Here is a 26,742-nt window from a genome sequence, read left to right as displayed (position 1 = left end):
GTCCACGGGCTGTACCTACGTGCACCTGGGCAGGCCTAAGCATAAGCACGGACTCCCACGAGACAAGCCCATTTTGCAAAACGTGTTTAATCAGGATAAATAGAGTCCTGGGCAGGGTCCACTGGGGGTGCTCCAGCCTCGGACGGGCTGCAGACTCCCGTCACCTTCCCCGTGTCCCAGCGGGGCCATCTCCAGGCGGCATCTGTGCCTGCAGGTCCATGGGAACCGAGGGTGACGGGGTTCCCGGGCTGCCGGGCCCAGCGCTGTCCTACTGGGCATCCCAGTCGTCTGTGAATACGGCCGGGGGCGTCACGGCCTCCTCTGTTCTACCAACCCTGCCAGAAAGGGGAGTCAGCAAGGGGCCCCGTTGCCTTGGGCAGCGCGGGCCTCGCTCGGGAGGCTGAGGAGCCCCCCAGTCATCCCTCTGGCCAGCCGAGGCCAGAGGATCCCCAGCAGCCTTCCTCAGGAGCTGTTTCCAGGCCTCCCAGGGCTGAAAGGCTCTGGAGAGAAGTGGAAGGAGCCGGACGAGGCCGCGACTCACCACTGATGCCTTGGCAAGGGAAGGAGCCGGACGAGGCCGGGACTCACCACCGGTAGGCCTTGGCAAGGGAGGGAGTGGTGTGGGCAGCGGATCTTGTTAGATGGCTCGTTCTGGGGGCTCCTGCTGCCCGGGGTCGGGGCCGGGGAGCCCCAGGGGCCTCGACCTGCAGACCTCAGCTGGCCCACCTGGCCGGGCGGGGGTCGAGGAGGGGTGTGTGTGCATTCCCGTGGGTGGCCTGTCTGTCCAGGCAGCAGGAAGATGTCTGAGTTCATCTCCCCTTCCCTGGGCTCAACCGCAGGTAACAGTTGAAGGGTGAGACGTGCGGCCACAGGAGCAGCCCCAGCTCCGCGCCAGGGCAGCCGGGGCTGAGGCAGCAGCATTCGGGGGGGGGGGCGGGGGGTGTTCACCTCACGGGGAGAATGGGGGCAGGGGCCTGAGGAGAAGGCCAGCCAGGCTGACCCCTGACCCATCAGGACGGGGGTGGCAGAGGGACTTCCCTGGTGGTCCAGTGGTAAAGAATCCACCTTCCAGTGCAGGGGACGCGGGTTCGATCCCTGGTCTGGGAACTAAGATCCCACGTGCCATGGGGCAACTAAGCCCGCGTGCCACAACTACTGAGTTTGCGTGCCTCAACTAGAGCCCGCGTGCCACAACTACAGAGCCCACGCACTCTGGAACCCAAGCGCCACAACAAAAGAGCCCACATGCCTCAACGAAGATCCCGCGTGCCGCAACTAAGACCCAACGCAGCCAAAAAATAAATAAAATAAATAAATATTTTTAAAAAAAAAGATGGGGGTGGCAGAGAGGAGGGAAAGGGTGTGAGAGACCCCAGCTCCACCTTGCCCCCTGCACACAGTTCCTTCATTTCTTTTTTTTCCTTTCTCAGCAACTTAAGTTTTCCTCCTCCCCCAAATGCCCCACACACCTGAGGAGGAAAGGTGGGGAAAGAGGGCAGGGGAGTCCCAAGAGGCTGCGGGCCACCCAGGGAGGCCGGCAGCCACTTCCCTCCCCACCACCGGCGGAAAGAGGCCTCCCTGTGCAGCACCCAATCCTTCTCCCCAACACACTCCCCTCCAGGGCCCCTCACCTGCTCCTCTCCTTCCTCTCGTAGATACGCTGAAGCTTGTTGATTAAGAAGATCTTGTCTTCCCCCTCCTAGAAACGCCACAACACAAAGGCTGAGAAAACAGCCATCGCGTGTCTGTCCAGAAGTGCCCTGTTCCAGACTGCACTTGGGGTAGCTCACAAAGAGTGTCTGACATCACAAGCACAAAAAGTTTAAAGAAGGGGGACAGAGGCACCAAACAAGGACAAGGAAAAACCAAGAGCCAAGCAGTGGGCATATATACGTATATATATATATATACATATATATATATACACACACACATATATACATATATATACACACACACACACACACACATATCTATGCATCTAAGCTTCCTAGTGGCCAAGGTGAAAAGGGAAATGTGATCAGTTGCACAGTGAGGGCTGCCTACCCAGCCTGACTCAATGTACAACCGGCCCTGACATTTAGTCTGTCTTGGGCAAATTGACCTCGGTCTGACCTCGGTCACCGTCTGTAAAAGAGGGATACAAATGTCTGTGTCATGGGGCTTTTATTAGTTTTCTATTGTTGACCTAATCAATTATGGAAACTTAGTGGTTTAAAACAACACAAATTCAACATCAGTTCTGGAGGTCAGAAGTCCAAAATGGGTCTCAGTGGGCTAAAATCAAGGAGTCAGCAGGGCTGGTTCCTTCTGGAGCCTCTGGGGAGAATCTTTCCTTGCCTGTTCCAGCTTCTGAGTCTGCCCACATTCCTGGGCTCAGGGCCTCCTTCAGAGCCAGCAATGGCCAGTCAAGTCTTTCTCACACCTCTTTCTCTGACATTGACTCTCCCACTTCCTTTGTTAAGGACCTTACGATTACATGATTACATCGTGCCCGCCTGAATAATCCAGGATAATCTCCCACCTCCAGGTCAGCTGATTAGCAACTGTAATTTCATCTGCAACCCTAATCCCACAACCCCAATGCCACATAACATGGCATATTCACAGCTTCTGGGATTAGGACAAAGACGTCTTTGGGGCAGGTATTGGCCAACCCAGGGCTCTTTCGACAACTGACTGTGAAAACGCACATAAAGCTTTAAGTCTAGGACCCAGTAAACATCAGGTGGATTTCAGGGCCCATCAAACCCCGGGGTCAGACTGGATTCCTTGCGGGGAGTCTTCACAAAGAGAAAACAGCGATTTTGTCAGGATGCATTCTGGGCGCTGGGGACCCTGGCTCACCCACGAAGGCGCTGAGACACCTACGAGGTGGGACCTCCTTAAGAGACCTCCCCGTTTTCTCTCCATCGAGTTGGTGGGTACAGAGGGCCGTGCGCCTGAGTAAGCCACCTGCCCAGGCCAGGGAAAAGATGCTCCGAGCACAGGCTGAGATCAGAAGTGTGGCCCCAAAGACTCAGAACTGGGGCCAGCCTCGGCCTTGGGAGGACACAGCCTGCAGCAAGGGCCACCTGGGGAACTGTCCTTCAGCTCCTAGAGGAATGGCAGGCGGAGCTGGGATTCCCCTCCCGACGCTGCTGTGCATCCCACCACCACGGGGCACCGCAGGCCCCAAAGCTCTACACAGTAGGGCAGGAGCCGGTTGGGAAAAACCCACTTCCAATAGCTGTACCTCAGCCAAAATGCCCAGCCTGAGCCCTGCCCTTGGTTTGTGAAAGGGGAGGAGAGGGGTTACCTTGTACTGCCTTACTTATAACCATATAAAAAGTGGGAGCTGTCCCCAGGGGATCCTTCCACACAAGAAGACCTGATCCAGAGTCCCTGCACCAATTAGCCAGCAGAAGACTCACACACGAGCTGCACCCCAGCCCCGTCCTGCCTCGGCTGACATCCAGCAGCTGACCCCCAAGTCATTTCTAACGAACAGTGGCTGGTGGCCACCAGCCCTGATGTGACCGCCTAGGGGACACAGGCACCAGCTGGCCCCAAGGTGGGCTCAAGCATTAAGTACACAAGTGAGAAACCGGGAAGGAAAAGGAAAAAAGAAAAAACAGCGGTGGGGAGAGTGATGTCGGGGCCCTGGGGGCAAGGTTGGGGCCCTGGGGATGAGGTCAGAGCCCACCAAGTGTTCGGGGGAGACCCGCTGTCACTGACAGGTGCCCCTGAGCAGCCAGCCCAGACCCAGGGAGGACAGGACCAGGTGAAAGGCCATTCCTGTCTGGGGAAACGCCAGCCCAAGTGACTCTGACCTACGGGGCAGTGACTTGCTTTCAAGGTGATGGGAGACCCAGTAACTGCGCAGGGAGGGAGGGACAGCCTGCGGGCAAGGCTGCGCGGCCTCTAGGGGGGATGCGGGGGCGGGGAGGGAGGGGCTCGGAGCAGCACCACCAGAGCCCTCGTCCCAGCGGGGTCTTTGCAGACGGGCAGCCTGGCTGCCTCTAGCGTAACGTCTCCGATTAATACAAGATATGCATCTTAATCGATGTAATTCGCTTGGCAAACAAGCCCTTTCCACAGCCCAGGTCCGGGGGGAGGTGTGGAGGGGCCGCGGGTGTGAGCCAGCAGGTGCCCCCGAGGTGGGAGCCCGAGGGGCACTCACGTTGCTTAGCTGCTCCTTGAGGAGGCAGATGACCTTCCGCTGGCCCTTCACCACCTGGATGTTGAGGTAGATCACGGCCCTGCGGGAGACGGCCGCTCAGGATGGGCCCCCCCGCGCAGGAGCCCCGGGGAGGGAGACCAGGGCCCCCACCCGGGCCTGCCCCGCACTCACAGCAGCAGGGCCGACGCCAAGTAGATGGGGAAGGCACTTTCCACCAGGTACCGGTGGATCCAGGGCAGCCAGGAGACCCTGGGGCCCGCCTCCTCCAGGTGGCGCACCCACACCTTGCCCGCCTCATACATGGTGTCCAGGGTCCGGAAGGGGCCGCAGATGCTCGAGGGCTTCACCCTGGGGGAAGAGGGCGGGCGGCTTGACCCCTCAGCCCGGACAAAGGCCACCTCCACACCACCCAAACCGCGGTCACCAGCCACAGCGGCCCCAGGGGGCAGCTCCCCATCCCGCCCCCCCAGAGGCCGAGGGCCCACTCACTGCCAGATGGCGTAGCAGAGGAAGATGGCAGCGCCCAGAAAGGAGGGGAAGCAGAGAAGTGAGATGAAGACGGTGCTCATGTGGGAGGCCTTCCAGGGCCTGCGGGGTGCCTGGCAGTTGGCCATCAGGCTCGTCTGGGGACAAAGGATGCGCTCTGCCACCGCCCTGTCACCCACCCTCCCCCAGGCCTGGTGGGGCCTCCAAGAGGGAAGAGGGGCAAGGCCGGCAGTGGGCTGGGGGTGTGCTGCTTGCAGGGGGAGTCCGGGCCGAGCCCCCAGGACAGCCCCGCAGAGAAGCAAGACACTCAGAATCTGAGCCCACAGGCTGGAAAGGGCCAGCGGGGCTACCTCCCGGTCTACGGAGGGGAGACTGAGGCTCACGGGGGGCAGGTTGGCCAGGTCACCAGCACGTGAAAGGGTTGATACTAAAAGCCACCTCCATTGACTGAAGGTCTCCACTGTGCCCGACGCTTTATAAACGTCACCTCCGGCAGCGCCCCCCAGAGCAGCAACCACGTTGTACAGAGGAGGAAACACAGGACCAGAGAGAAGGACCTGGTTCTGAGCACCTCCCAGCCCCCCGGCCCTAAGCCCTGGCCCGTGCACACGGGCACCTGGCAATGACCACGGACCCTGACGGGATGCTGCCCAGCCTGCCAAAGGCAGTGATGCAGGGACAGGACGGGGGTCAGCTGTGGCCCGTGGGACTGACCCAGAGGGTGGCCCTGGGCTGCCAGCCCCACACCACTTGGGTCAGGGCTCCGCATCTGCCGGCCCAGCGGCCACCCTGGCTGCACACTCTCCCCAGGCCCCACCGCCCTCCCAGGGACCCAGCGGCATCTTTACCTTCTTGACGTAGAAGAGGAACAGCAGCTTGATGATCTGCATGGCGGGGAGGAGCGGGGAGAAGAGGACCCCCAGCCTGAGGAGAGCAAGGAGAGGAGAGGGCTGCATTCCAGAGGCTGGGTCCTGACCCCTGTGTGGCTCCCCAGGCCTAGAAAGGCCACCCGGGCCTGGCTTGGGGTCGGGACCCCGGGGAGCTGAGACTGGGTCCCCGGGGAATTGAGGGGTCAGGTCACTCCAGATTCCCAGGGCTGGGCCTTGCTGTGGCCCAGGGGGAAGCGGTCAGCCTCCCCGAGGGCCAGGCACTGGGACACAAGTGGGAGATGCTCACCAGGTCAGGGTCTGCCCGTAAATCAGCTCCAGAACATTCCCCGCAATGTCGAACTCAGGCTTCTCCTTCCTCTGAGACCTCTTCTCAGAGATGAGCCTGGGCAGAAGAACCCCTGGGGTCACGCGGGAGGGCCAATCCCCGAGACAGACCCTCGTCCCCACCCCAACCCGCACGCCAAGCTGAAGACCGTGCCCTCCCCGCCAGGGTGCCAGTGATGCAGAGGGGAGACGGCGGCCTGGGGTCCCACCCTGAAGGGTCCACACTGCAGCCAGCTTCATCTCCGTCCTTTTTCTAAGCATGTACGGATACACCCAGGTATAAATGTGCACATCAGCACATCAGCATCAAATGTTTTACTGCTTTTTTTTTTTTTTTTTGGCTGCGTTGGGTCTTCGTTGTTGTGCGCGGGCTTTCTCTAGCTGCGGCAAGCGGGGGCTACTCTTCGTTGCGGTGCGCGGGCTTCTCATTGCGGTGGCTTCTCTTGTTGCGGAGCACGGGCTCTAGAGCACAGGCTCAGTAGTTGTGGCACGCGGACTCAGTAGTTGTGGCTCGTGGGCTCTAGAGCACAGGCTCAGTAGTTGTGGCACATGGGCTCAGTAGTTGTGGCTCGTGGGCTCTAGAGCACAGGCTCAGTAGTTGTGGCGTACAGGCTTAGTGGCTCCGCGGCATGTGGGATCTTCCTGGACCAGGGCTCGATCCCATGTCCCCCGCATTGGCAGGCAGATTCTTAACCACTGCGCCACCAGGGAAGTCCCTGTTTTACGGCTTTTTTAAAATCTTATTATTATTAAATTCATATGTTCTCAAAGAAAACACAAAAAGAAGGAAATGACACCTACAATGCTAGCACTCGTAGCCAGGACATCTGAAAATGTTCCTCTACTTTCTGTTCTTCCTCCCGACCCCTTTTTCCTTTGTATGAGACAGATTATACCATATGCATCATTTTGAAACCTGTTTTCCTTTCCAATCTCAAAATAGGTTACATCCTGTCTCCTAAATGTTTTTCTCAGTTTATCGATATTTTACAGAAGAGCCGTCATGGGTAGAGATTTATGGCCCCAATCTGGGGTCAGGTCCTGATTTTCAGAGGCCTGAGAACCGCCTGGGTGACCCTCACCTCCACCACACAGGTGAGGATGCCAGGAGCCCTTCCGCAGGGGGAGCCCAGGTGCCCAGGAGGTGAGCGCAGGGACCCGCCCCTGGGGCCTCACCTCCACACCAGCTCTCCCAGAAGCGTGTCCAGCAGCGTGAAGATGAAGTCCATCACCATGAGCCGGTACAGCTCCTGGCCCACAAAGTCCTCCCAGCACTGAAACAGACGCAGCCTCAGCCCCCAGTGCCCTGGTGCCCCCCACCCCTGCTCCCCGTGCCCACCTGGGGGCCTCCAATATGCTTGTAGACCAGGCCAGGTAAGATCAGGTGAGGGCTGGCTGCTGTGAGGGGCCACCCCGTCCACCCCCAACCTGGGACCAGGGCAGACCCTCTTGAGGGGCCCGGGGAGCCCCACGCCTCTGCCAGCACTGCCCGGCCCGCCCTCACCTGGTCCTTCAGGGTGCCCACCCTGCGGCCCAGCCAGTGGTAGCAAAGAATCCCCAGGATGACCATCTTGAGGATGAGGTTCCTGCGGAAAGGGGGGGTGCGGGGGGCGTGCACAGGCTGAGGGAGGGGTGCCTGGGAGACAGAGGTCCCGCCCCAGAAAGCCCCACGTGGCGGCCCCATCCGGCCACGCACCTGCAGATGGCCACGTACACCTCTAGCACCGGGGAGTCGTGCCGCTCCAGGGCGGCCAGGACGCGGAACAGGTAGGGGGCCCCCAGGTTGAGAAGGCAGACCACCAGGGGCAGGGCCAGCAGCGCCCCGTCCCACTCAGCAGACACGCGGCTCTGCTACGGCAGGGGGAGGGCCAGCGGTCAGCGGTCACCACAGGCGCCCCAAGGACAGAGGCAGGTCCACTGATGGGCCCGAGATGGGGGAGGGGCCGCAGGGAGGGGTCCGGGGGCGGAAGGAGGCGGTGGAAGTGGCAGGCACGCCACCCTCTGCCCCAGGCCCAGTGTTCAAACCACACAGGAAGGGGGTGGGAGGGGGAGGAGGGGGGATGGAACACAGGTGTTGGGGGAAGAAAAGAGAAACCAAAAGAAGACGAGAACACAAAAGGACAGAAAAATAGGGGGAGTGTCAGACAGACCAAGAATGAGAACAAGGCCTGTGAGGGAAGCGGCCTCCAGGGAGGGCCCGGGCGGAGGGTGCGGGGCCCCAGGGGGCCCAGTCTAACGAAGCAGGCGTCTGACCCCACGGCCGGAGCCTCCGCGGGGATCCCCCACGCCCTCCCCGCACCTGGATCACGAGCTCTGAGAAGGTGTAGACGGCCAGGGCGCACACCAGCGTGGTCCCCAAACACAGCAGCCACACGAGCCCCAGCACGGCCGCCTGCCGCAGCCGTCCGCACGCCCTCCGGGGGCGCTGCCGCAGCTGCCCCTCGGCCAGCAGCTCCTGGGGGCGGCAGCGGGCCTGTCACCCGCGGCACAGACGCACGGAGACGCGCAGACACACGCGCCACACCCCCCGGGACACGTGGAGCAGACACACACGGAGGCTCGGGGGGCGCCTCCCACCCACCCCTGGGGCCACGGCCCGGCACTCCCCCTGCTCTGGGGCCCCTCCAGGCACCAGGAGACCGCAGGACGGGGCCGCAGGCTGAGGCCTGCCCCAGCCTCTCCCACCCACCCTCCCCAGCCCTGCCTCCTGAGCTGTCCTGCCTGTGGACAGCCGTCCCCTCGCTGACCCGGAGCCCCAAGGCACTCCCTGAGGGCCCATCAGCCGGGTCAAAGCTGTGAGCTGTCCTGACCCGAATTCCGCAGCGGGAAACCCCAGAAAGACAGAGAACCTTCCGCAAGGCCCAGGCCAGCCACCCTCTGGCCCTGAGGCCTTGGGCAAAGGACTGAGGCCTCAGTGTCCTCACGTGTACCCCAGGGCTATTGTGGGGACCGGGAGCACGTGCCAGCTGGTGCCCCGCAGGCCTCTTCCCGCGGGGGCCGGAGGACACGGGGACTCCAGGGAGAGGGCCCGAGAGCAGCCCTAACCCTCTCCCACTGGAGCAGGCCCCGACTGGTGTTCCCTGGACACGGGGTGGGGGACAGCGGCCCCAGGGCCCCTGGGCAGCTCACCTTCAGCTGGGTTCGGATATTGTCGTGCTGGAGGCGGGTGGCCCATTTCTGAGTCACTTTGTAGTCCCAGGAACAGAAAACAGTGATGGCATGGACCCCCGAAGTGCTGCCCACCCGGTAGCTCTCCCCAAAAGAGCGGGACATGCTGGGAGAAGCAGAGGCAGGCAGAGGGTGAGATGGGGCGGAAGGCACAGAGGCTGGGGCGAAGACAGATGGGATGCTCCCTGCAGCCAAAACCCACCACCCACTCAGAGGAGCCCTCCCAGCGCTGGATGGGCCTCCGGCCACTCTCCCTGCCCCACCTCTAGCCCAGAGCTCTCAGCCTCCTGGTGTGGACTGCCGGCCACTCTAGATCAGCCCTGACCAACAGGGTGCCCGCCAGCCACAAGTGGCTAGAAGAGGGGTCAGGCTCCACTCCCCACCAACATGGCCGGCTGCCTCCCACCCAGACGTGGCTGCAGAAGGTGCTGGCTCACCTCAGGGCCTTTGCACTGCCTCTCCCGATAACCAAAACACCTTCCCCTGCCTTTCTCCAGCCCACCCTTATTTAACCTCCCTCTCTGGGATGAGTGCCGCCACCCTGGGAAGCTGGTCTGACTTCCTCTCCTATGCTCCATAACACCTGAGCAACATAACACCAGGAGTTTCCCAGCCTCTTCATTGGCCTATCTTCTCCTGTAGACAGCAAGCTTCTCAAGGACATGCACCAAGCTCATTTACCTTCCTGTCCTGAGCAGAGCACAGCAAATGTTTGTGGAGTGGATGGGTGCATGGATGAAAGTGTGGATGGATGGATGGAAGGAAGGCAGGATCCATGGATGCACGGTTGATAGATGGACGGATGGATGGAGTGATGATGGATGGATGAATGGATGAAGTGATGATGGATGGATAGGTAGCTAGACTAGGTAGCTAGACGGATGAATGGATGGGTAGCTGGATGGGTGGATGGATGGATGGACAGATGGATGCATGGGCGGATCAATGGCACTCAGAGCCAGGGTCATAGGGTGGAGGGCTATTACCTGTACACCAGAGTGATGCAGGTGATAAAGAAAGCTACCCCCACGGTGAAGAGGTAAGCCAGGGGCATGTTGTAGGGCAGGCCGCCCGCCTCAGGAGTGCACTGGCCGCCATCCCGTGGGGAGGCACACGGCTGGTTCAGCGTCGCGTTACTATAGTAGCCGTAGTACATGACGGTGTGGGTGAAGCGGCCCTGCAGAGAGGACACCCGGCCACATCAGGGACTCTCCCCCTCCCTGCATCTGACCCATCCTCAGGCTTGGAGGGCAGATGGAGGGCGCCCAGGGGGCAGGGCGAGGGGAAAGGCAGAAGGGGAAGGGCCAGGGCAGGGGCAGTGAGGAGAACACGGAGGTGGGCAAAGGGCCGCGGCCACCCTGGAGCTGCCAGGACACCCCCCTCCTGGAGTCGCAGCAAGGGGTGGGGTGGGGGTCCCTGGAGGAAGCCGTGACAAGGGGGTGCCCTGCCCGCCCCCACCAAGCCTCACCCCACCCGTGAGAAGCTCCAGGCCCCTGAAGGCGGGCACGGAGCCCGAGGGTGCAGGCGGGAAGGCGGCCTGCACGCCCACGATAAAGGCCAGCAGTGGCAGCAGCAGCAGGGTGTTGAAGGCCAGCAGGGTCTTGAGGAAGAGGAAGTAGGAGAGAACGCTGGAGCCAAACTGGCCCCCAATCCGCTTCAGGGCGTAGTGCCAGGGCATCAGGGCCTGCAGCCCCGAGAGCAGTGCGAGCCCCAGGTCGTGCGACGCCTGCGGGGACAGTAGCAGGACAGCCCTCAGGCGAGGCTGGAGAGGGCAGCCGGTCCCCAACCAGACCCCGGGCCAGGCCTAGAGCGCAGGGGCAGTGGAGGGGGAGCTGCGAGGGGAGGGGGGTCGATCACACCCAGAGCCAGGCTGAAGGCTAGAGGACCCCACGAGCGGCACGCGGAGGGAGAAAACGTGGCCCCCTCAGCGCCCCTGCCCCCAGCTGCCCAGAGGCACCTACCAGGATACAGCTGTCGCGCAGCTGGCTGCAGCAGGAGAGGAGCCCACGGTGCCCCCGGGCCCTCCGCTTGCCCCTCGGGGGCCGGCTCTCCTCTCTGGGGGCAGAGGCAGCGTCAGGGCTTGGTCCACTCCCTCCCAGGGACCACCCGCCCACCGCAGGCTCAGGACCCTTCTCACCAACCACCCCGCCCAGCCCAGGAAGTGGGTCTGGGGTCCGCACGAGGCCGAGGGGCACTGACCGCAGGCAGCGTTTCTCGGACAGGCTCAGCGGCATCCCCCGGAGCATGTGGTCCCGCTGGGCCACCGTCAGGCCCTGAAGCTCCTTCACCAGGAGGCCCCGCTTCTCTGCAGGATCAGGAGGGAGCCCTGTGGGTTCCCCGCAGCATCCTTCCCTCCCTCCCACAACTGTGGCCGTTCCCCTGCAACACAGGCCTCTGCTGCCCTGCCAGGCCTGATGGCTCCTCTCTGCTAGGACCCTGTGCTGCCCACCTGTCCCACAGCCCCACTGGCCATCACTCTCTCACCTCCACCCCCTGGCGCCCAGGACACGATCAAGTTCCCAGCATCTTCCGAGGCCCAGCCCAGTGGCCCCTCCGCCTTGAACCAAACTCTCCTCTTGGGTCCCCACTCGCATCTTGCTCTGACCCCCCAATGCCCCTGAGCCCCGTCCGCCCCCCACTCAGCAGTCCCCCTTGTCCCCACACCACTTCCCACTATGCCAAGGCCTGGTGGGGTGAGTAGGGGAGGGCGGGACCTGGAGATCTGCCCCTCCCCTATGTCCTCGTTCCTTTCATCTTCACAACCACCCTGGAAAGGGGGTGCTATTTTAACCCCACTTTACAGATAAAAAATGACCAGAAAGCAGACACCTGGCGTGGTTTACACAATGAAAGTGGAATGTCCACCCTGACCTCAGAGCCCACACCACCCTGCACTGCTCTGTCACCCACCAGCTGCGGGCCTTGGGTAAACAGGGAGAGGAAACACAGGCAGGGACCCAGGAAGTACCCAAGCCCCTGGGCACTGATGCCAGAGATCACCTGGCTGAAGACCAACCTGTGAGCTGGGCCCTGCTACCTCCTACGACCACTCTCCCTTGTTCCCCAGCCCCTCCACACAGGCCTCTCAGATACTCAGACAAGACGGCAGGCTCCCACCTCAGGGCCTTTGCCCATGCCACACTGACTCTAGTGTCACATCCTCCAGGAAGCCTTCCTGGGTCGCTCCAAGCTAGACAGGTTCCGTGACACTCTCCTGCGGCGTGCCTTTCCTCAGCTGCCCTTATCTGAGCTTTAACCATCCACTTATCCATTTATTTGGTTCCTGTCTATTTCACAAGGCAGACAATAAGCTGCATGAGAGCTGACTGGGTCTGCTTACCACCATCACATCCTAAAGCCAACACCAGCGTGTGCGACACTACAAATGCTCAACAGACGCTGTGGAGCGCATGCCTGCATGAGCCAAACACTGTGCAGCCGGAAAGGCCCGCACTTCTCTGCGCCAGTGGCCGGGACACCGAGACACTCCCATACCCCTGCAAAGAGACCTCACCGCTGGGGGCCTTCAGACAGCCCACTGCACCCCCGCCCCCCCTGCCCCGGCCTGCTGACCTCCTCCCCACCGAGGCTCCAGCCCCCCCTCACTCACCATCCTCCTCCAGGACCGCAGAGTCCAGCTCCAGGTCGTACAGGCGGAGGCTGGGGCGGGCCGAGCGGCCCACATCCCTGAGCTGAGGCCGGCCGGCCCTGCGGCGCAGCCTCACTGTGCGGCTGTAGTACTGGGAGAGGATGGCGCCGCGGCTCCGGCCTGTGGAGGCCACTGGTCACGGGGGACGCAGCCCCCCTTATGTAGAGACAGGGGCTGCCCCCCCACTCCCTCCCAGGACGCAGGAAAGTTCTTTCATAAGAGACCTCAAGCACCACCGGGTTCCCAAGAGCATATTTTTATCCCCATGATGACTCCGGAGTCGTTTTTAGAACGGTGAGGCTGCATGGGGCTGGGCTGGGCCTCCAGGCAGCAGACGGGGTGGGGTAAGAGCCCAAGAGGCCTGGCTCTGAGGTACACAGATCCCCGCCGGAAACCGCAGCCCAGCCCAGGGTCCAAAGGCAGAGGGTCCCACTCACCAATGGTGCGACTGGGCATGCTGGCCAAGATGCGGAGTGTGGCCGTGCTGTAGACAGGGGCGCCCTCGGGCCCCAGCAAGGCCTGGCGGTCACTGCCTGCCCAGCAAGAAAGACTCGTCCAGAGGTTCTACAGACACCACCGGCCGGAGATATCCCCTGCCCACCCCCTGCCCCAGGCTGCTAGGAGGGGCTTCCTGAGAGGTTGAGAGGCTCCGTGTCCGGCCCACACATCCCAGCACCCGGCCTGGGCCAGGGCAGGCGGGCTTACCTGAGGCCCCCAGGGCTCCAGCCCCCGGCACCCTCTGCTGCAGCTCCAGCCCCTCCTCGGCCACCCAGCGGCTCTGCTCCTGGATGAGCTGATGGAAAGAGTCGTGCACTTCGCTCTCATCATAGGGGCTGGGCTCCTGGCTGCTGGGGTGAGAATGGGGGAAGGGGCAGGAGTCAGGCTGCGGCGGACCCAGTCTTCGACCCAGCAGCCTACCCCCTCCGAAGGGCTGAGGTCCAGACCACCTCTCCCTGGGGGTGATACATCCCAGCCCCCCAGTCTCAGAGCACTTACTCCTCTGGGTCCTGTGGGGTCTCAGGCACATTGAGAGCAAAAGCCAGCGACCGGGACATATCTGCGGCCCACCCCCAGCCAGTCTGCCGACCTAGGGCAGTTCAGAGCCTGGACACAGCCTCAGGAGCCTCCCGCTGCCCATGTGATGAGACAGAAAGCGTTACAGCAAAGTTAGCCTGGCACCCAGCTCCACTGCCCGCTCCCTGGGGACCATGGAGGGTGCCACTCCCAGCCCAGGCTGCCTGAGCCCCCATCCTGCCCCCATCCACACACAAACACCAAACGCATGGCCAAGTGAGTGGCCCCAAATAATCCTCAGGCCAGAATGGACTGAGGGGGAGCTCCTTCCAGAGGGAAGGAGGAAGGAAGTGAGGGGAGTCTGGGCAGTTCCCCACCGGCTTCCTCAGTGACGCCATCCCTGCGAGATGGGGAGCGGGTGGGGTGCCTGTGGATAGGTTCTCCATTCCCAGGGTTCTGACCCAGAGATGCCGCCCTCTGGGTGAGAAAGGTCAGGGCAGCTGAGACCTTCCCTGTGCCCGCCCGTGACCACACAGCACTTCCTCCCGGCCGGAAATCCCACAGACAGCTAGCAGCCTGGGCCCTCACCCTCACCAGCGCCTGACAGAACAGCAGACAGGATGGCCTCCTCGGCTGTGCCCCACCCTGCATCGCCCCCACAGGAGTCACTCCACGCCAACCTGGGCGCGTCAAGGTCGACAGCCCTCCTGAGAGACTCCGCTACATTCCATCACCTCCGGGCAGGCCAGGGCAGCTGGCTGGGGGAGGGGTGCTGGGCGTTAAACAGGCAGCCTTTGTCCAGCCTTTGTCCGGGCTCTGCCATCACCCAAGACAACTGAACCAGGGTGGCCTTGTCCAGGCTCTTCAGCCCGTGGGAGTGGGGCGAGGGCAGCAGGCTCCCAACCACCCGCTGAGTCCTGCAGGACTCTGCCCCAGCAAGACTGGGCCCAGCCCTCGGTCTGCCCTGTCCCCCTCTCCTCCTCCCTACCCTCACCCCCAGGGAACTCAGCACGGAGGAAAGTTGGCTGAGCTCAAGGGGTTCGTCAGGCGAGGCCAGGGTGTCCAGACAGAGCAGGTCCCGCTAGGGCTGTACCCAGACAGGGCCCTCACTTACGGGTGTCCAGTCTCTGAGCCCACAGAGTCCAAGCCCCCTCCCCGTCTCTCTCACAGGAGCACAGTGTGGAGAAACCAGCAGAGAGAGGTCAGAGGTGGACTCTTGACTCCGCCTGAAATGGAAAGTAGCTGGAGCTGGGGCTGAGGGTGTGCCCCCCAATCCAGCCCCTAGAGCTGGAATTCCTTCCTGGAAAGACACACCCTCCCAGGTTCAGATCTACAGGCCTCTCCCACACACCCCTTCTCCAGGAGGCAGGAGCAGGGAGATGGAAGGTGCTCAGAGGCTGCCTGGGGGATGGGGGCTCACCTGGGCACTGGCATCTGGGCACTGCCCAAGACTTCTGCCCGGCTGGTACCCAGCACCCTGGCACCCTCGCCCAGGCAGGGACAAGTCGGGCAGGAGTTTCCAGGATGCACCATTCCTGAGCCATGAGCCAGGTAGGGAGGGGCAGGGTGGGGCCCGTTTCCAGAAACCCCACCCCAGCCGGAAGCCAGTCCTCTGGGAGCAGCTACTGTCCGGTCAGAGCCGCAGCCCAGCCTCTGAGCCGAGGGAAGGCAGCAACTCCGAGAGACCCTGGACCCCTCATCTGCCGGTCTCCCACAAGCCCACTTTCCACCAGTGGTACCCACCTGCAAACCCGGCCTCCCCACCCCTTCCCATCCCGAGAGACACACACCACCGCCCTCTCCCCTGACGCCCGCCACCTGCCTGTTGGGGTGAGCTGAGATCTTCACGTCCCCCGCCCGGACCCCCCTGAGAGAGTCAACTCAGGGAGTGAACTCAGGGAGATCCAAGAGAACCCGAGGAGGAAACTCGGTGCCCAGTGGCCCCAGAGGCCCAAAGGGATTCTGAGGGGGTGGAGCTGGTGGCCGCAGGGGAACTGGATGGGGCTAGGAGGACGAGGGCGCCGTCCCCAAGCCCCGGAGCTGCGGCCCCCACCCACGACCCGGCACCCGCATCCCGGCGCTGACCTGGGAGGCGCTCGGGAGGAGGGGCCCGGCGCGCGGCTCACCTGTCCCCCGCGAGGGCCGCCGGGAACTGTGTCTGGGCTCCACCAGCTGCGGGAGGGGTCGTGAGGTCAGAGGGAGGGAGTGGCCACGGGCCCTGGGGCGACCTGTGACCGTATCAGGCCTGGCGGGGCCAGAGTGCTGCTCCGCCCAGCCCGGCCCACGTGGCGACAGGGCTCGGACAGGTCACGTGACCCGGCTGGGGGGGCGCGCCGCGCTCCTTCTCCTTCCCCTCCCCGTCGAGCCCTCGGCGACTGTGCCCTCTCCCCACCAGCTTCCGACCGCTCCTCTCACCCCACCCTGAGGTCTGAACAAGATGAAGGCGGCGAGTGTCTGGAAGTGTTCCAATCTCTGGTTGAAGCCAATTTCTGTGGGACTCAGTTTCCCCAAGTTTCAAATGGGGACAATGATTCCAGACCTGCCCACTTCCCAGGGCGATTATCAAAATAACACCATGCGGCAAAGCCACACGGATACGGCGGGCGTTGCAGGACCAGATTGGGTAACCCCTTCCTCCAGCACAGCCTCCTGCGACAACTGCCCCAAGCTGGCTGGTAGAACCCGGGGTTATCTCCGCCCTCCCGATGTGGGCGTGGTTTCTCCAGCAGAGTTCCGGCACACTTCCTGTGTGCTAGGTGGGGAGTGGGGGAGGTACACTTAGGGGCTGTCCCCGTTGCTGTTTGCTCCGTTATTCCCCACAAGCCAGGGAGGGGGGCACTGATGACCCTAGCTCACAGATGAGGAAACGGGCCGAGAGGTCAGTCAGCCTCCAGGGTGTCATCGGCCAGGGTGTGAGTCTTGTCCACCTGGGAGCTCTACCTAGAAACCTGACCTCGAAAAAGCCCGGCAGGCCAGAGGAGAGTCACCCTTGGGTTTGAGAAAAGGGTGGGATTTGGACAGTGGTGGGGGCCATTTCGGGTTAGGAGAAGCCTTGAGAGGCGGGCAGGGTGAAAGTGAGCTGGAAGGCAGAAAGGAAGGAGAGGGCCCTCCTGGAGGGGAGGACAGGTGGGCCAAGCCAGGATGCCCAAATAGAGAGTCATTACCTCAGGATGGATCTTGGTACAGGCACCTCAGCCTGGAGAACTAGCTCTGCCCACCCCCGCCTCTCCCCCAACACTACTCCCTGCCCTGCACACCCATGCTCCAGCCACGTTTTACTTGCATGATCCCAGACACAACTTGAAAGTCACCTCCTCTGGGGAGCCTTCTGGGATTGAACCCTGTTGGAGCATGTGCCACTTCCTATTGACATGTACATTTGCCAGTCCGTCCCCCCTCTCCCGTCCTGTCTCTATCTCTATGCTCACTGTGTGCCCAGCACCAGCACCCAGCCTGGGGCCTGGCATGGGGCGCGGGGCGGGGTGGGGGGGCGGGGGGGTCTGGAAAATCAGGAGGGGGAGCAGGCGGGGAGGCAGAAAAACCACTGGAGCTCGTTAGGGATGACGGGGCCCTCAAGGAGGCGGAGAGGGAGAAGGAGGAAGGACAGGACCGCGGGGCCTCCCAGGGGGTCCCAAGAGAGAGAAAGGGCCGAGACAACTCGCCGGGGCGGGGCATGAGTGCAGCCGGTTCCTGAGCGCTTCCTATAGGCCAGACGCTGGGCCGCTTCGGCTTAAGTGCCAAAGACGGAGGCGGGAAGTTGAGAAATAACGCCTAGGGCCTCTGAAAATCGAGCAGCCCCAAGTGGTCGGACCCACCCCCTAAGTTATTGCACTGTGGCGCCCTCTGAGCCGAGCGGAGCCGGGGCTACCGGCGGATAAGGGGCGGGGCCCGCGCCCCGGCGACCGCTGCCCCGCGGGGTCAGACCTTCGGCCCAGACGCCGCGGGTCCCCCGTGGGGAGGGGAAGGCCCCGACCCCCGCCCACCGCGCACGCGCCGCGCCTCTCACCTGCCCGCCGGCGCCCCGCACCCCCTCAGGAAGTGCGGGCCTCAGTGGAGCGCGGAGGAACTGCCGGAGGTGGGGGAGAGAGGAGTGCGGGGAGGCGACGGCTAGGGGTGCTGGGGTTCCTGTCATGTGACCCCTCCCCTCGGCTCTCTCGCAGCCCCGCCGGGAGTGGCGGGAGCCAGTCGGAGGACGGTCTCCTCCGGGGACTTGGTCCCTTGTCCCCAGGTGAGCTGGGTGCATAGTGGGGGGAGGGGGGATCGTGAGGGGGTGGAAGAGAGAACTGAGGCCGAGGAGCTGCTGGCAGCTGGCGGGGGAGGGGAGTGAGAACCGCTGCTGAGGGGCAGAGGGGTCCCTTCCTTCCTCCCTTTCCCACGGCCGGGCTGTAGCCACTCTTCCCCATCTGGGTTCCATGGTGGGGGCCGGGGTGGACCCAGTCCCGGGATCTGGACCACCAGGTAGAAGACAGAGGAGGTCCCAGCACGTCCAGATTCGAGGTGTTGCAGGATGCTGAATCCAGGGAACTGCTGGGGTTTCCGGCAGAGAGGTCTTCCCAATGGGAGAATCAGCACGTGGAATTGTCTCTTGCCAGAGGGCGATGGGGAAGGGCTGCGGCCACTGGTAACGGGTTGCGGTGGGGCAGAGCGGGCCTTGGGCCCCACCGCACTTAACTGTGGCCACACCTGGCCTTGGCTTTGTGACGTCCCATCTTTCCGAGCCCTTTGGACCTTTCTCCCCATTTGACAGATGGGGAAACTGAGGCCATACGTTGCTTTGAGATGTGGCTGGAGACTGAGCCAGACCTCCTCCAACAGGATTCCTTCTCTTCATTACTGGCCATGCCAGGGCCAAGACCGTGAGACTCACTCAACAGCCACCCCACATCCCCTCCCAGGAGGTGGAGCGTTACAACCCCAACTTCAACCCCATCACAGAGATGCTGAGGCAGTGGTCGGTGCAGGCCCCAGGGGAGCCAGAACCTGAGCCGGCGGGCGAGGAGCTGTGGGAGCAGGAGATGGAGCGGCTGTGCTCCTCCCAGGAACCTGTGCGGGTGCTGCCCTACGCCATGGTGGACAAGCGCTTCATCCGGTGGGTGCCTGAGGACCCTGCTGAACACAGCGGAGGAGGAGCAGTGGGGGTGGGGAGAGGATGTACCTGTCGGATGGGGGGTGGAAATCACCAGCAGTGGGAAGACTCCCTGGCCCAGGGCGCTGCTCTGCCTGGCCAGGTGGGCATGCTGGGTGACTCAGGGACCCCTCCCATCACCACCCCATCCCAGGCAGCTGCGGGAGCCCGAGGGGGTGAAGACCTCGTGCTGGCAGCAGTGGCGTCACAGGCAGCAGACTGCAAGACGGCGCCTGGGGGAGGCAGCACGGCGGCTGGCCCGGGGCTGTGGGCTCTGGGAGGGGGCTCTCTACGAGATTGGGGGTAGGACCTGAACCCCAATCCCCACCTTCTGCCTCCCCTCTCTGGAGTCTCAATGTCTAGTTTAGAAACCAGAGGAGGGCATTATCCCCCTTGCCATTGCACCCCTCCACCCCCACCAACCCACCCCACCTTCCCCACACATCCCCCTCTGCCCCCAGAGCCACCCTTCAAACCTTGATGGATGATGGCACCCCTGGTGGCTGTTAGAGGTACTGCTAGGCCAGCCTCCAGAACTGGCCATTAAACTGAGGTCCCTGTGAGGCTGGTCACCCACACCCCACAGCCCTCAGATTATCAGCTGGGCCCACGGCTCGGCGCCTCCTGACCCATCTGCTGTTCCCCGCAGGCCTCTTTGGCACCGGAATCCAGTCGTACTTCACCTTTCTTCGCTTCCTGCTGCTGCTTAACCTGCTGACTCTACTTCTGACCACCAGCTTCGTCCTGCTGCCCCTGACCTGGCTCCGCCCCCCTGACAGAGGACCTGCTCTGAACTTCAGTGAGTGCCTGGCCCACGGAGGGAACAGTGCCCCCCCGAGCCCACCTGAACCCTGGGGGGCCTGGTCCACTGGGACAGCCCCAACCCTCTGTGTCCAAACCCTGGGCATCGTCCTGCTTGGGTCCAGCCCTGAGGCTCTACTCGATCTCGCCTTTTGCATGACAGGCCTCCTGACGTGCCCTCAGGACCCTGCTCAGGCCTCCTGAGATTGGAGGCTATGGAGTGGGAGGGGCAGAGTCTCACCTATGCCTTGGGGACCCTTCCCTATTGGACCCCTCTCCCTCCTCGACAGCCCTCCAGTGTCCTGGTGGCCACCAACCCCAGACTGGTGTTCCCAAGTTCAACAATCTACTTTGGAATGTTTTAACCGGCAGGGTGAGTGGGTCTGTCCTGGCTATGGACCAGGGAGGCTGGGGGACATGATGATCTAGCCTCAGAGAACCCCAGTCTAAGAGGACTCTCACCCCTCCAAGGGCACGTTGGCTTCTAGGGAGACGGTCCTCCACAGACAGGCTGGCTGGGTCAGCAATGGGGTCAGAGAGAGGCTGAGGCCACTGTGCACAGCCCAGGCCCATGGACATGTGCCCACGGCCCTCAGATCCCAGCTGGGGTGGGGGTTTGAAGGACAAGAAGGGAAAAGTGTCCAGGATTCTGGGATAAGCACCACCCTACCCTCATTCCTGGAAGCCACCGCGCGGGCTCCCGTGTTCCAGTCCTGGCTCTTCTTCCAAGCTGTGTGTCCTTAGGCAAGTTGCCTAACCCTTCTGAGCCTCTGTGAAATGGGGATACTCGTATTCCCTACCTGATGGGGTTACTGTGAGAGCTAATGTGTTAACAGCAAGAAAACACTTAGCACACAGCCTGGCTCAGTTGTCATCGTCTGACATCCCCAGGCCTTCAACAACACCTATCTCTTTTATGGCGCGTACCGAGCGGGGCCTGAGAGCAGCTCAATATACAGCATCCGCCTGGCCTACTTCCTGAGCCCACTGGCCTGCCTGCTCCTCTGCTTCTGTGGGATTCTACGGCGGTGAGAGCAGAGCCCCTGCCTCCACCCCTTTCCAGGGGGTCTTCCCTGATCACCGCTCCTTGGCGTGGTACCCCCAAGCTGGCAGGGAGTCCCTGCCAATGGAGGTTCCAGGGCCGGAACTCTGCATCCCCAGCTGCAGACCTCAGGAGCAGGGCCACCGCTCCTGTGTCCCCACACCCCCACCCAGGCTGAGGCCAAAGGCTGCACCTAGGGCTGCCTGGGGCTTCCCACCCCAGATCAGAGCCAAGCCAAGGCTGAGCCCTGGCCTCCTGCCCCCTCCAGGATGGTGAAGGGGCTGCCACAGAAGATGTTCCTGGGCCAGGACTACAGGTCACCTCTCAGCGCCAAGGTCTTCTCTTCCTGGGACTTCTGCATCCAGGGGCAGGAGGCAGCCACCATCAAGAAGCATGAGATCAGCAACGAGTTCAAGGTGTGTGTGAGGATGTGCATGAGTGTGAGATGTGAGTGTGAATGAGTGTGAGAGCACGTGGGACTGTGTGTATGAGTGTGTGGCTTGAGTGTGGGAGCGTGTCTGTGTGTGTGTGTGCACACGGTTTTCCAGCTGGAGGCGGGGGCTGTGCCGTGTCTGGGTGTGAGCACTCACCTGCACGGTACTCTGGGGGTGCTCTAGATAAAACCAGCCCATCTGTCCCCGCCTCAGCATCACCCCAACCTTGCCTAGAGCCTGGCAGCCTTTCTCCTCATGCACACCGACCTGGGGCTGTTTGCCAGCCCCCTCGCCTTCCACCTGGGCCAGCCCTAACCCGCCTGTGCCCCTGCCCCTGCCCCCATGACAGGTGGAGCTGGAGGAGGGGCGTCACTTGCTGATGGTGCAGCATCAGACCCGGGCTCAGAGGGCCTGCCACCTGCTCACCTACCTGCGGGTCAACATCCTCATCGGGCTCCTGGTGGTTGGGGCCATCAGTGCTATCTTCTGGGCCACCAAGTACTCGCAGGACAACAAGGAGGTGCCAGGCGACTGACATGCATTTATTTAATCCTGGCCAGACCTGGGGGAGGAGACGGGATGGTCCCACTTTGCAGAAGAGGAAACCGAGGCTCACAGAGGTTAAAGCAATTTGTCCAAGGTCATAACCAAGTCAGACAGGCTCTACCTGTGGATATCCCCCTGCTGCCATGCTGCCACTGGGAATAAGCCGTGGGCTTCCAGATTCCGGGCCTGCGCCGGAGTTACACTTGTGGGGGTCGTAGGGGATGGGGGAGCCGTGGCACCCCCTTATCCGCTTCTCCCCACAGGAGTCCCTGTTCCTGCTGCTCCAGTACCTGCCCCCTGGGGTCATCGCCCTGGTCAACTTTCTGGGTCCCCTGCTGTTTGTTTTCCTGGTCCAGCTGGAAAACTACCCTCCCAACACTGAGGTCAACCTCACCCTTATCTGGTGAGTGACACGTGGGGGGTGACAGGTGGGACGGAGTGTGCAGGGCTTGGAAGGGCTGTGTCCTGCCGCCCGTCTTGGTTATCACCTGGCACCAGGGGTCCCGTGCAAGGGAAGGCAGGCAGCTGCTCCCACACACAGTCTGGGGGGCCCCGGTCTAAGGTTCTCCAGTCCCCACCATCCAAAGCAAGCCAGTCACTGTTTTTGCCAGGGGACGTTGGGTACCACAATCACCCACCTAGGAACACAGCTCCCTCCCATGTGCCCCGAGGGTTTACACCCCTCACCTTGACATCCTCAAGTGACCTGTGAAGTTAGGACCATCCTCATTGCCACTGGATAGATGAGGACACTGAGGTCTGAAAGGGTCAAGCGCCTTGGCCACGGGAGGCTCCCCATGCCTGCTGGGTGCAGGTTCAAACTCAAGCCGTCCTCCGCCCCCAGGCTCTGCTCTGTCTCCTCTCCCAGGACTCAGGTCCTGCCTTGGACCCACCTACCCGCAGGACCCCACACACACACCAGCTCCAGCCCAGGTTCTCTTTCCGTCTTGCCACCCACCCCTCACTTGGCAGGGCCTGCTTTTCCTTGGGCTTCCCTGGCACAGAAGCTGTCCGGAGCCCATTCTGCGTCCCTCCGAGGTAGATTGTGTTTGGTTTGAAATTTTATTTTTGGAACGGGTAATAGCACATGCACATGGTAAAAAAAAACAATTCAAAATGCTCAAAAGGATGAAAGATAAAAATAAGCCCCCACCCACCCCTGCCTTCCTCAACACAAGAACCACTGTTCCCAGCCAGGCTCCAACCGTGCATCAGCCTTGAAAGTCCACACTTCATGGGACTTCCCTGGCGGTCCAGTGGTTAAGACTCCGTGCTTCCAATGCAGGGGGCGAGGGTTCGATCCCTGGTGGGGCACTAAGATCCCACATGCTGCGGAGTGCAGACAAAAAGTAAAAAAAAAGAAAGAAAGAAAGGAAGTCCACACTTTGATATAATGTGCAGGCAATCATTTTGGATTAGGCCACCCTACCTGTGTGATCCAGTTACATATTATTCAGGCGTATGCATGCACGTGTTTGTGATATATGGACAGTGTAAATGGACTAGGGCATTAATAGTCCTTAGAAGAAAGATGTCACCTGCATTAATGATATAAAAGCACGTATGTGCCTGTGAATCTCCAAGCTGGGTGTGGGGGGAGGATGGCTGGACTGTGCCATGTTTCCCAAACTGATGTAAAGAGAACCTTTCTCCTGTGAATCATCTGGAGACCAAGATTCTAGGGAATGTACTTTGGGAAACATCGCCACGGATGGAGCAGTTTGGAAGGAGGCTGGGCTCTGGGTTTAGAGGGGGCTGGGCCCGGGAGAGACTTGAGCTCATGCAGATGTCAGCCACACCTGTGTCCTGAGTAGATGTGCCATGTACCTGGGCTCCTCCCCTGACACAGTCCCCGCCCCCTCCCCTAACCCCCAGGTGTGTGGTGTTGAAGCTGGCCAGCCTGGGAATGTTCTCCTTCTCGCTGGGCCAGACTGTGCTGTGCATCGGCAGAAACAAGACCAGCTGTGAGTCCTACGGCTACAACGCATGTGACTACCAGGTGGCCGGTGACTCCATCAGGGCCTGTCCCTCCTGTCCTCCGCAAAGCCCCACCTCTTTGATCTCCTCGTCCTTCTCAGGGTCTCACCTTTGTGAGAGGCTGTAGGCAGAGTTGCCCACCCAGCAGTCACCTCCAGGGGGCGCCATTCACATCACATTCTGCACTGTGCAGAGAGGCAGCCCAGACTGTGGGCTTTGTCTGCTCAAATCTTATTCCAGGCCTGGGTTTTAGCTTAGCAATCACATCAGACTCCAGGCAAGGCTCCTAGACCACAGAGTCCCCCAGCGGGTGGGTGAGGGGCGGTTGGGGACCGAGGGTAGTGACAGATGCCCCCTCTGACCAGTGCTGGGAGGACTCGGTGGGGGAGGAGCTGTACAAACTCAGCATCTTCAACTTCCTCCTCATGGTGGCCTTCACCTTCCTTGTCAGCCTGCCTAGGAGGTGAGCCACGTGGGGACACTACGGGGGTGGAGTGGGCGTGTCTGGGGGTGGCCAGTGGCCACAGCCAGGGGTGAGCAGTTCTACAGCATGCTTCCGTGTGAGTGTGTTATGGTCCACAGCCAGGACCCACGAGGTCCACACACTTCTGGGTGGTGGGTACCTGGACACTCCCCTCCCCCAGGCTGCTGGTGGAGCGGTTCTCGGGCCGGTTCTGGGCCTGGCTGGACCGGGAGGAGTTCCTGCTGCCCAAGAACGTGCTGGACATCGTGGAGGGACAGACGGTCACCTGGATGGGCCTCTTCTACTGCCCCCTGCTGCCCCTGCTCAACAGCATCTTCATCTTCCTCACCTTCTACATCAAGAAGGTGAGGGCTCAGGGGCTGGGAGGGAGCAGGGCCGCACCTGTGTGGGCACGTCGAGCGCCAACAGCAGAGCAGCCCTCACCTCCTGCTGCTGCCCCGCCGGGCACCTCCCATCTGCACACTGCGCTGACGGGCCCCTGTGTCCATGCTCGCTCCCTAGTACACCCTGCTGAGGAACTCCAGGGCATCCCCTCGGCCATTCCGCGCCTCCAGCTCCATCTTCTTCTTCCAGCTGGTGCTCATCCTGGGCCTGCTCCTGGCCGCTGCGCCCCTGGGCTATGTGGTCAGCAGGTGAGGGGAGCGGAGGGGCTGAGGCTGCCGGGCCGGCAGCTCCTCACCCGAGCACTGACACCGGCCCTCCTCTGGCGGTCTCTCCCCAGCATCCGCTCCTCCTGGGACTGTGGCCTCTTCACCAACTACTCAGCCCCCTGGCAGGTGGTCCCAGAGCTGGTGGCCCTCCGGCTCCCACCCCCTAGCCAGCGCATCCTGCACTACCTGGGCTCCCATGCCTTCAGCTTCCCCCTCCTCATCCTGCTCAGGTGCCTTTCAGGGCAGCGGGAGCCGAGGGAGGGGGCACCCCCAGCCAGTCTCATGGGATCTGGGGGCCAGACAAGGAGAGCCCAAGGTCGCAGGGAGCCAGGGGCCCAAGGGCAGGTGGCCTGGGGGTTGCCCTGTGCCCCCTGGGCAGCCCCCTCAGGCCCTCACCTGTAAAGCGGGCACTTTAAGTGACCACTGGGGAAGCACGTTGCCTGGTGCAGACACGCTGTGAGCCTGCCGTGGTTGTTATTCTTACTGCCATTTAGAGGAGAGGGGCTGAGCGACCAGTGGGAGGAAGGAGAGGAGAGAGAAAGCGGTGTCTAGGAACCTGGCAGAGAGAAGACCCCGGGAGGTGGTTTTTAAGAGACTGGGGTGGGGAAGGAGGAAGTAGGGGGCTGGCTGACCTTGCATCCCCGTCTATCCAAAGCCTTGTCCTGACCGTGTGCGTCTCCCAGTCCCAGGCCAGCGCGAGGGCCATCCGGGGGCTCCGGAAGCAACTGGTGTGGGTGAGTGTCCGCCGGACTGGGGAGGGGTCACGGACTGCGGGCAAGACCCTGTTGGGAGTGTGGCCTCAGGCCGCGGATAAAAGCGGGGAAGGTGGAGGGAGAGAACCGGTGCCTCCGGCCGGGAGCCAGGCAACAGGAGTGTGGCTTTAGGCTTGGGGACCCGGTTTAACGGATGGGAGTGTGGGCTTGGGCTGAGGAAGGAGGTGAAACTCTGGTGGGGGCGTGGTCTCTGGCCAGGCTGGGGCGGGACCTGATGGGGCGTGGCCTTGGGCTGGGGCGGGATCTGGAGGGGCCCGGTCTATGGCCCGGCGGGGCGGGGTCTAGGGATAGGGCGGGAGATTGGTGGGGCAGGGCCGTAGCGGGGGCGGGGAGGGGGAAACTGGTGGGGCGGGGCCTCGGAGCTGCTACTGTGAGGTCGGCCGCTTCTCCCGCGGCCGCTGGTGAGAGGAGGCGACGCTCGTAAACCGGCCGCTCGCTCCCCGCTTCCGCCCCAGCAAGTGCAGGAGAAGTGGCACCTGGTGGATGACCTGTCGCGGCTGCTGCCGGAGCCGGGCTCCGGCGACTCTCTGGGGCCTGAGTCCCCTCACTCCCGAGGTTCGCGCCCGAGATCCTTGTGCCCCGGATTCCCGTGCCCGGGCTCCCCGGGACCCAGGCCCCCCCGGCCGGAACCCTCCCTTGAGGATCCCGCCGGGTTGCGCGGTGTCCCGGTCCCCGCCCGTAGATGCCGCTTCCCCAGCGGTTCGGAGCTGTAGCACCGACCCCCAGCACCGCCCGGAGCTTCCCCAGGGCCCCGTGTGCAGCTCCCCACTTCCTGCCCCCTCGCCCCACGCTCGTGACCCCTGGTGACCACCGCCTCTCTCAGTGGGCCCTCCAGCAGGGTGCCCCAAGGTGGGATGCATACACCTAGGGGCATCAAGAAGAAAATATGGGAACTTGTATTTATATTTTTATCTCAATCCTTAAAAGTTTCTATTTTTGTTGAATGTTTTATAATATGCATAATATGTTAGTATAGTAACCCATGAATGCAGTTTATAAATACACATCCATTGGCAGTGCTCAGGAATTGTTTACCCTGGGTAGTACCATTATAAAAGTTCAGAGACCTCCACCTGCGGGAAGGGGAAGGCCTGGCCGCAGTGAGAGCAAACAGTGGGGGCTTACTGTGCTCTGACTGCAGGCACCCTACACAACCTCCTGTAATTCCTCCTTCACGTGTGAGACCATTGAGACCCACAGACGTTATGAGTCAGCAA

General features: G+C 62.1%; 2 protein-coding genes across 14 annotated transcripts; one reads left to right on the top strand and one right to left on the bottom strand.

The window, feature by feature from the left end:
- Window positions 1-68: 68 nt before the first annotated feature.
- Window positions 69-17,849, bottom strand: TMC6 (transmembrane channel like 6). 12 transcript variants are annotated; one of them, XM_061176968.1, is made up of 24 exons: window positions 17,700-17,849; window positions 15,820-15,865; window positions 14,808-14,919; window positions 14,288-14,451; window positions 13,676-13,809; window positions 13,385-13,527; window positions 13,117-13,212; window positions 12,641-12,799; window positions 11,230-11,335; window positions 10,992-11,085; window positions 10,499-10,756; window positions 10,017-10,207; window positions 8,992-9,136; window positions 8,162-8,317; window positions 7,559-7,713; window positions 7,367-7,448; window positions 7,039-7,136; window positions 5,825-5,920; window positions 5,497-5,572; window positions 4,652-4,785; window positions 4,334-4,510; window positions 4,163-4,241; window positions 1,632-1,699; window positions 69-335 (listed from the first exon to the last, which is right to left on the bottom strand). In XM_061176968.1, exons 5-24 carry the CDS (start codon window positions 13,732-13,734, stop codon window positions 269-271), a joined length of 2,439 nt encoding a protein of 812 aa, XP_061032951.1. In that variant the 5' UTR covers window positions 13,735-13,809; window positions 14,288-14,451; window positions 14,808-14,919; window positions 15,820-15,865; window positions 17,700-17,849; the 3' UTR covers window positions 69-268. The 12 variants fall into 12 exon arrangements, with proteins under 12 accessions (XP_061032951.1, XP_061032957.1, XP_061032952.1 ...); XM_061176974.1 differs by lacking the exon at window positions 14,808-14,919; XM_061176969.1 differs by lacking the exon at window positions 17,700-17,849 and having other exon boundaries at window positions 14,282-14,451; window positions 15,820-15,937.
- Window positions 17,850-17,886: 37 nt separating this feature from the next.
- On the top strand, window positions 17,887-26,331 carry TMC8 (transmembrane channel like 8). Of its 2 annotated transcripts, none has more exons than XM_061176980.1 (16): window positions 17,887-17,921; window positions 18,441-18,782; window positions 18,973-19,121; window positions 19,468-19,617; window positions 19,910-19,992; window positions 20,511-20,647; window positions 20,930-21,077; window positions 21,445-21,615; window positions 21,905-22,044; window positions 23,517-23,640; window positions 23,984-24,081; window positions 24,263-24,446; window positions 24,676-24,734; window positions 24,824-24,982; window positions 25,408-25,486; window positions 25,981-26,331. In XM_061176980.1, the coding sequence occupies exons 2-16, from the start codon at window positions 18,631-18,633 to the stop codon at window positions 26,236-26,238; spliced, it is 2,091 nt and encodes a 696-aa protein (XP_061032963.1). In that variant the 5' UTR covers window positions 17,887-17,921; window positions 18,441-18,630; the 3' UTR covers window positions 26,239-26,331. The 2 variants fall into 2 exon arrangements, with proteins under 2 accessions (XP_061032963.1, XP_061032962.1); XM_061176979.1 differs by having other exon boundaries at window positions 24,604-24,734.
- Window positions 26,332-26,742: the final 411 nt, after the last annotated feature.

The sequence above is a fragment of the Eubalaena glacialis genome, chromosome 19 (assembly GCF_028564815.1).
Source record: "Eubalaena glacialis isolate mEubGla1 chromosome 19, mEubGla1.1.hap2.+ XY, whole genome shotgun sequence".
NCBI classification, from domain to species: Eukaryota; Metazoa; Chordata; class Mammalia; order Artiodactyla; family Balaenidae; genus Eubalaena; species Eubalaena glacialis.
Note: the sequence above shows the minus strand (reverse complement) of the source record. Positions and strands in the feature narration are given on the sequence as shown.

Bases quoted from the DNA above. Each gene is read 5' to 3' on its own strand.
- TMC6 (XM_061176968.1), bottom strand. From the start codon at position 13,734: ATGTCCCGGTCGCTGGCTTTTGCTCTCAATGTGCCTGAGACCCCACAG. The intron at 13,528-13,675 runs GTAAGTGCTCTG...TTCTCACCCCAG, and splicing joins ACCCCACAGGACCCAGAGGA to CAGCCAGGAGCCCAGCCCCT. The intron at 12,800-13,116 runs GTGAGTGGGACC...TGGCCTCCACAG, and splicing joins CATGCCCAGTCGCACCATTG to GCCGGAGCCGCGGCGCCATC.
- TMC8 (XM_061176979.1), top strand. From the start codon at position 18,631: ATGCTGAGGCAGTGGTCGGTGCAGGCCCCAGGGGAGCCAGAACCTGAG. The intron at 19,122-19,467 runs GTAGGACCTGAA...TGTTCCCCGCAG, and splicing joins GGCTCTCTACGAGATTGGGG to GCCTCTTTGGCACCGGAATC. The intron at 24,082-24,262 runs GTGAGCCACGTG...CCCCTCCCCCAG, and splicing joins CTTGTCAGCCTGCCTAGGAG to GCTGCTGGTGGAGCGGTTCT.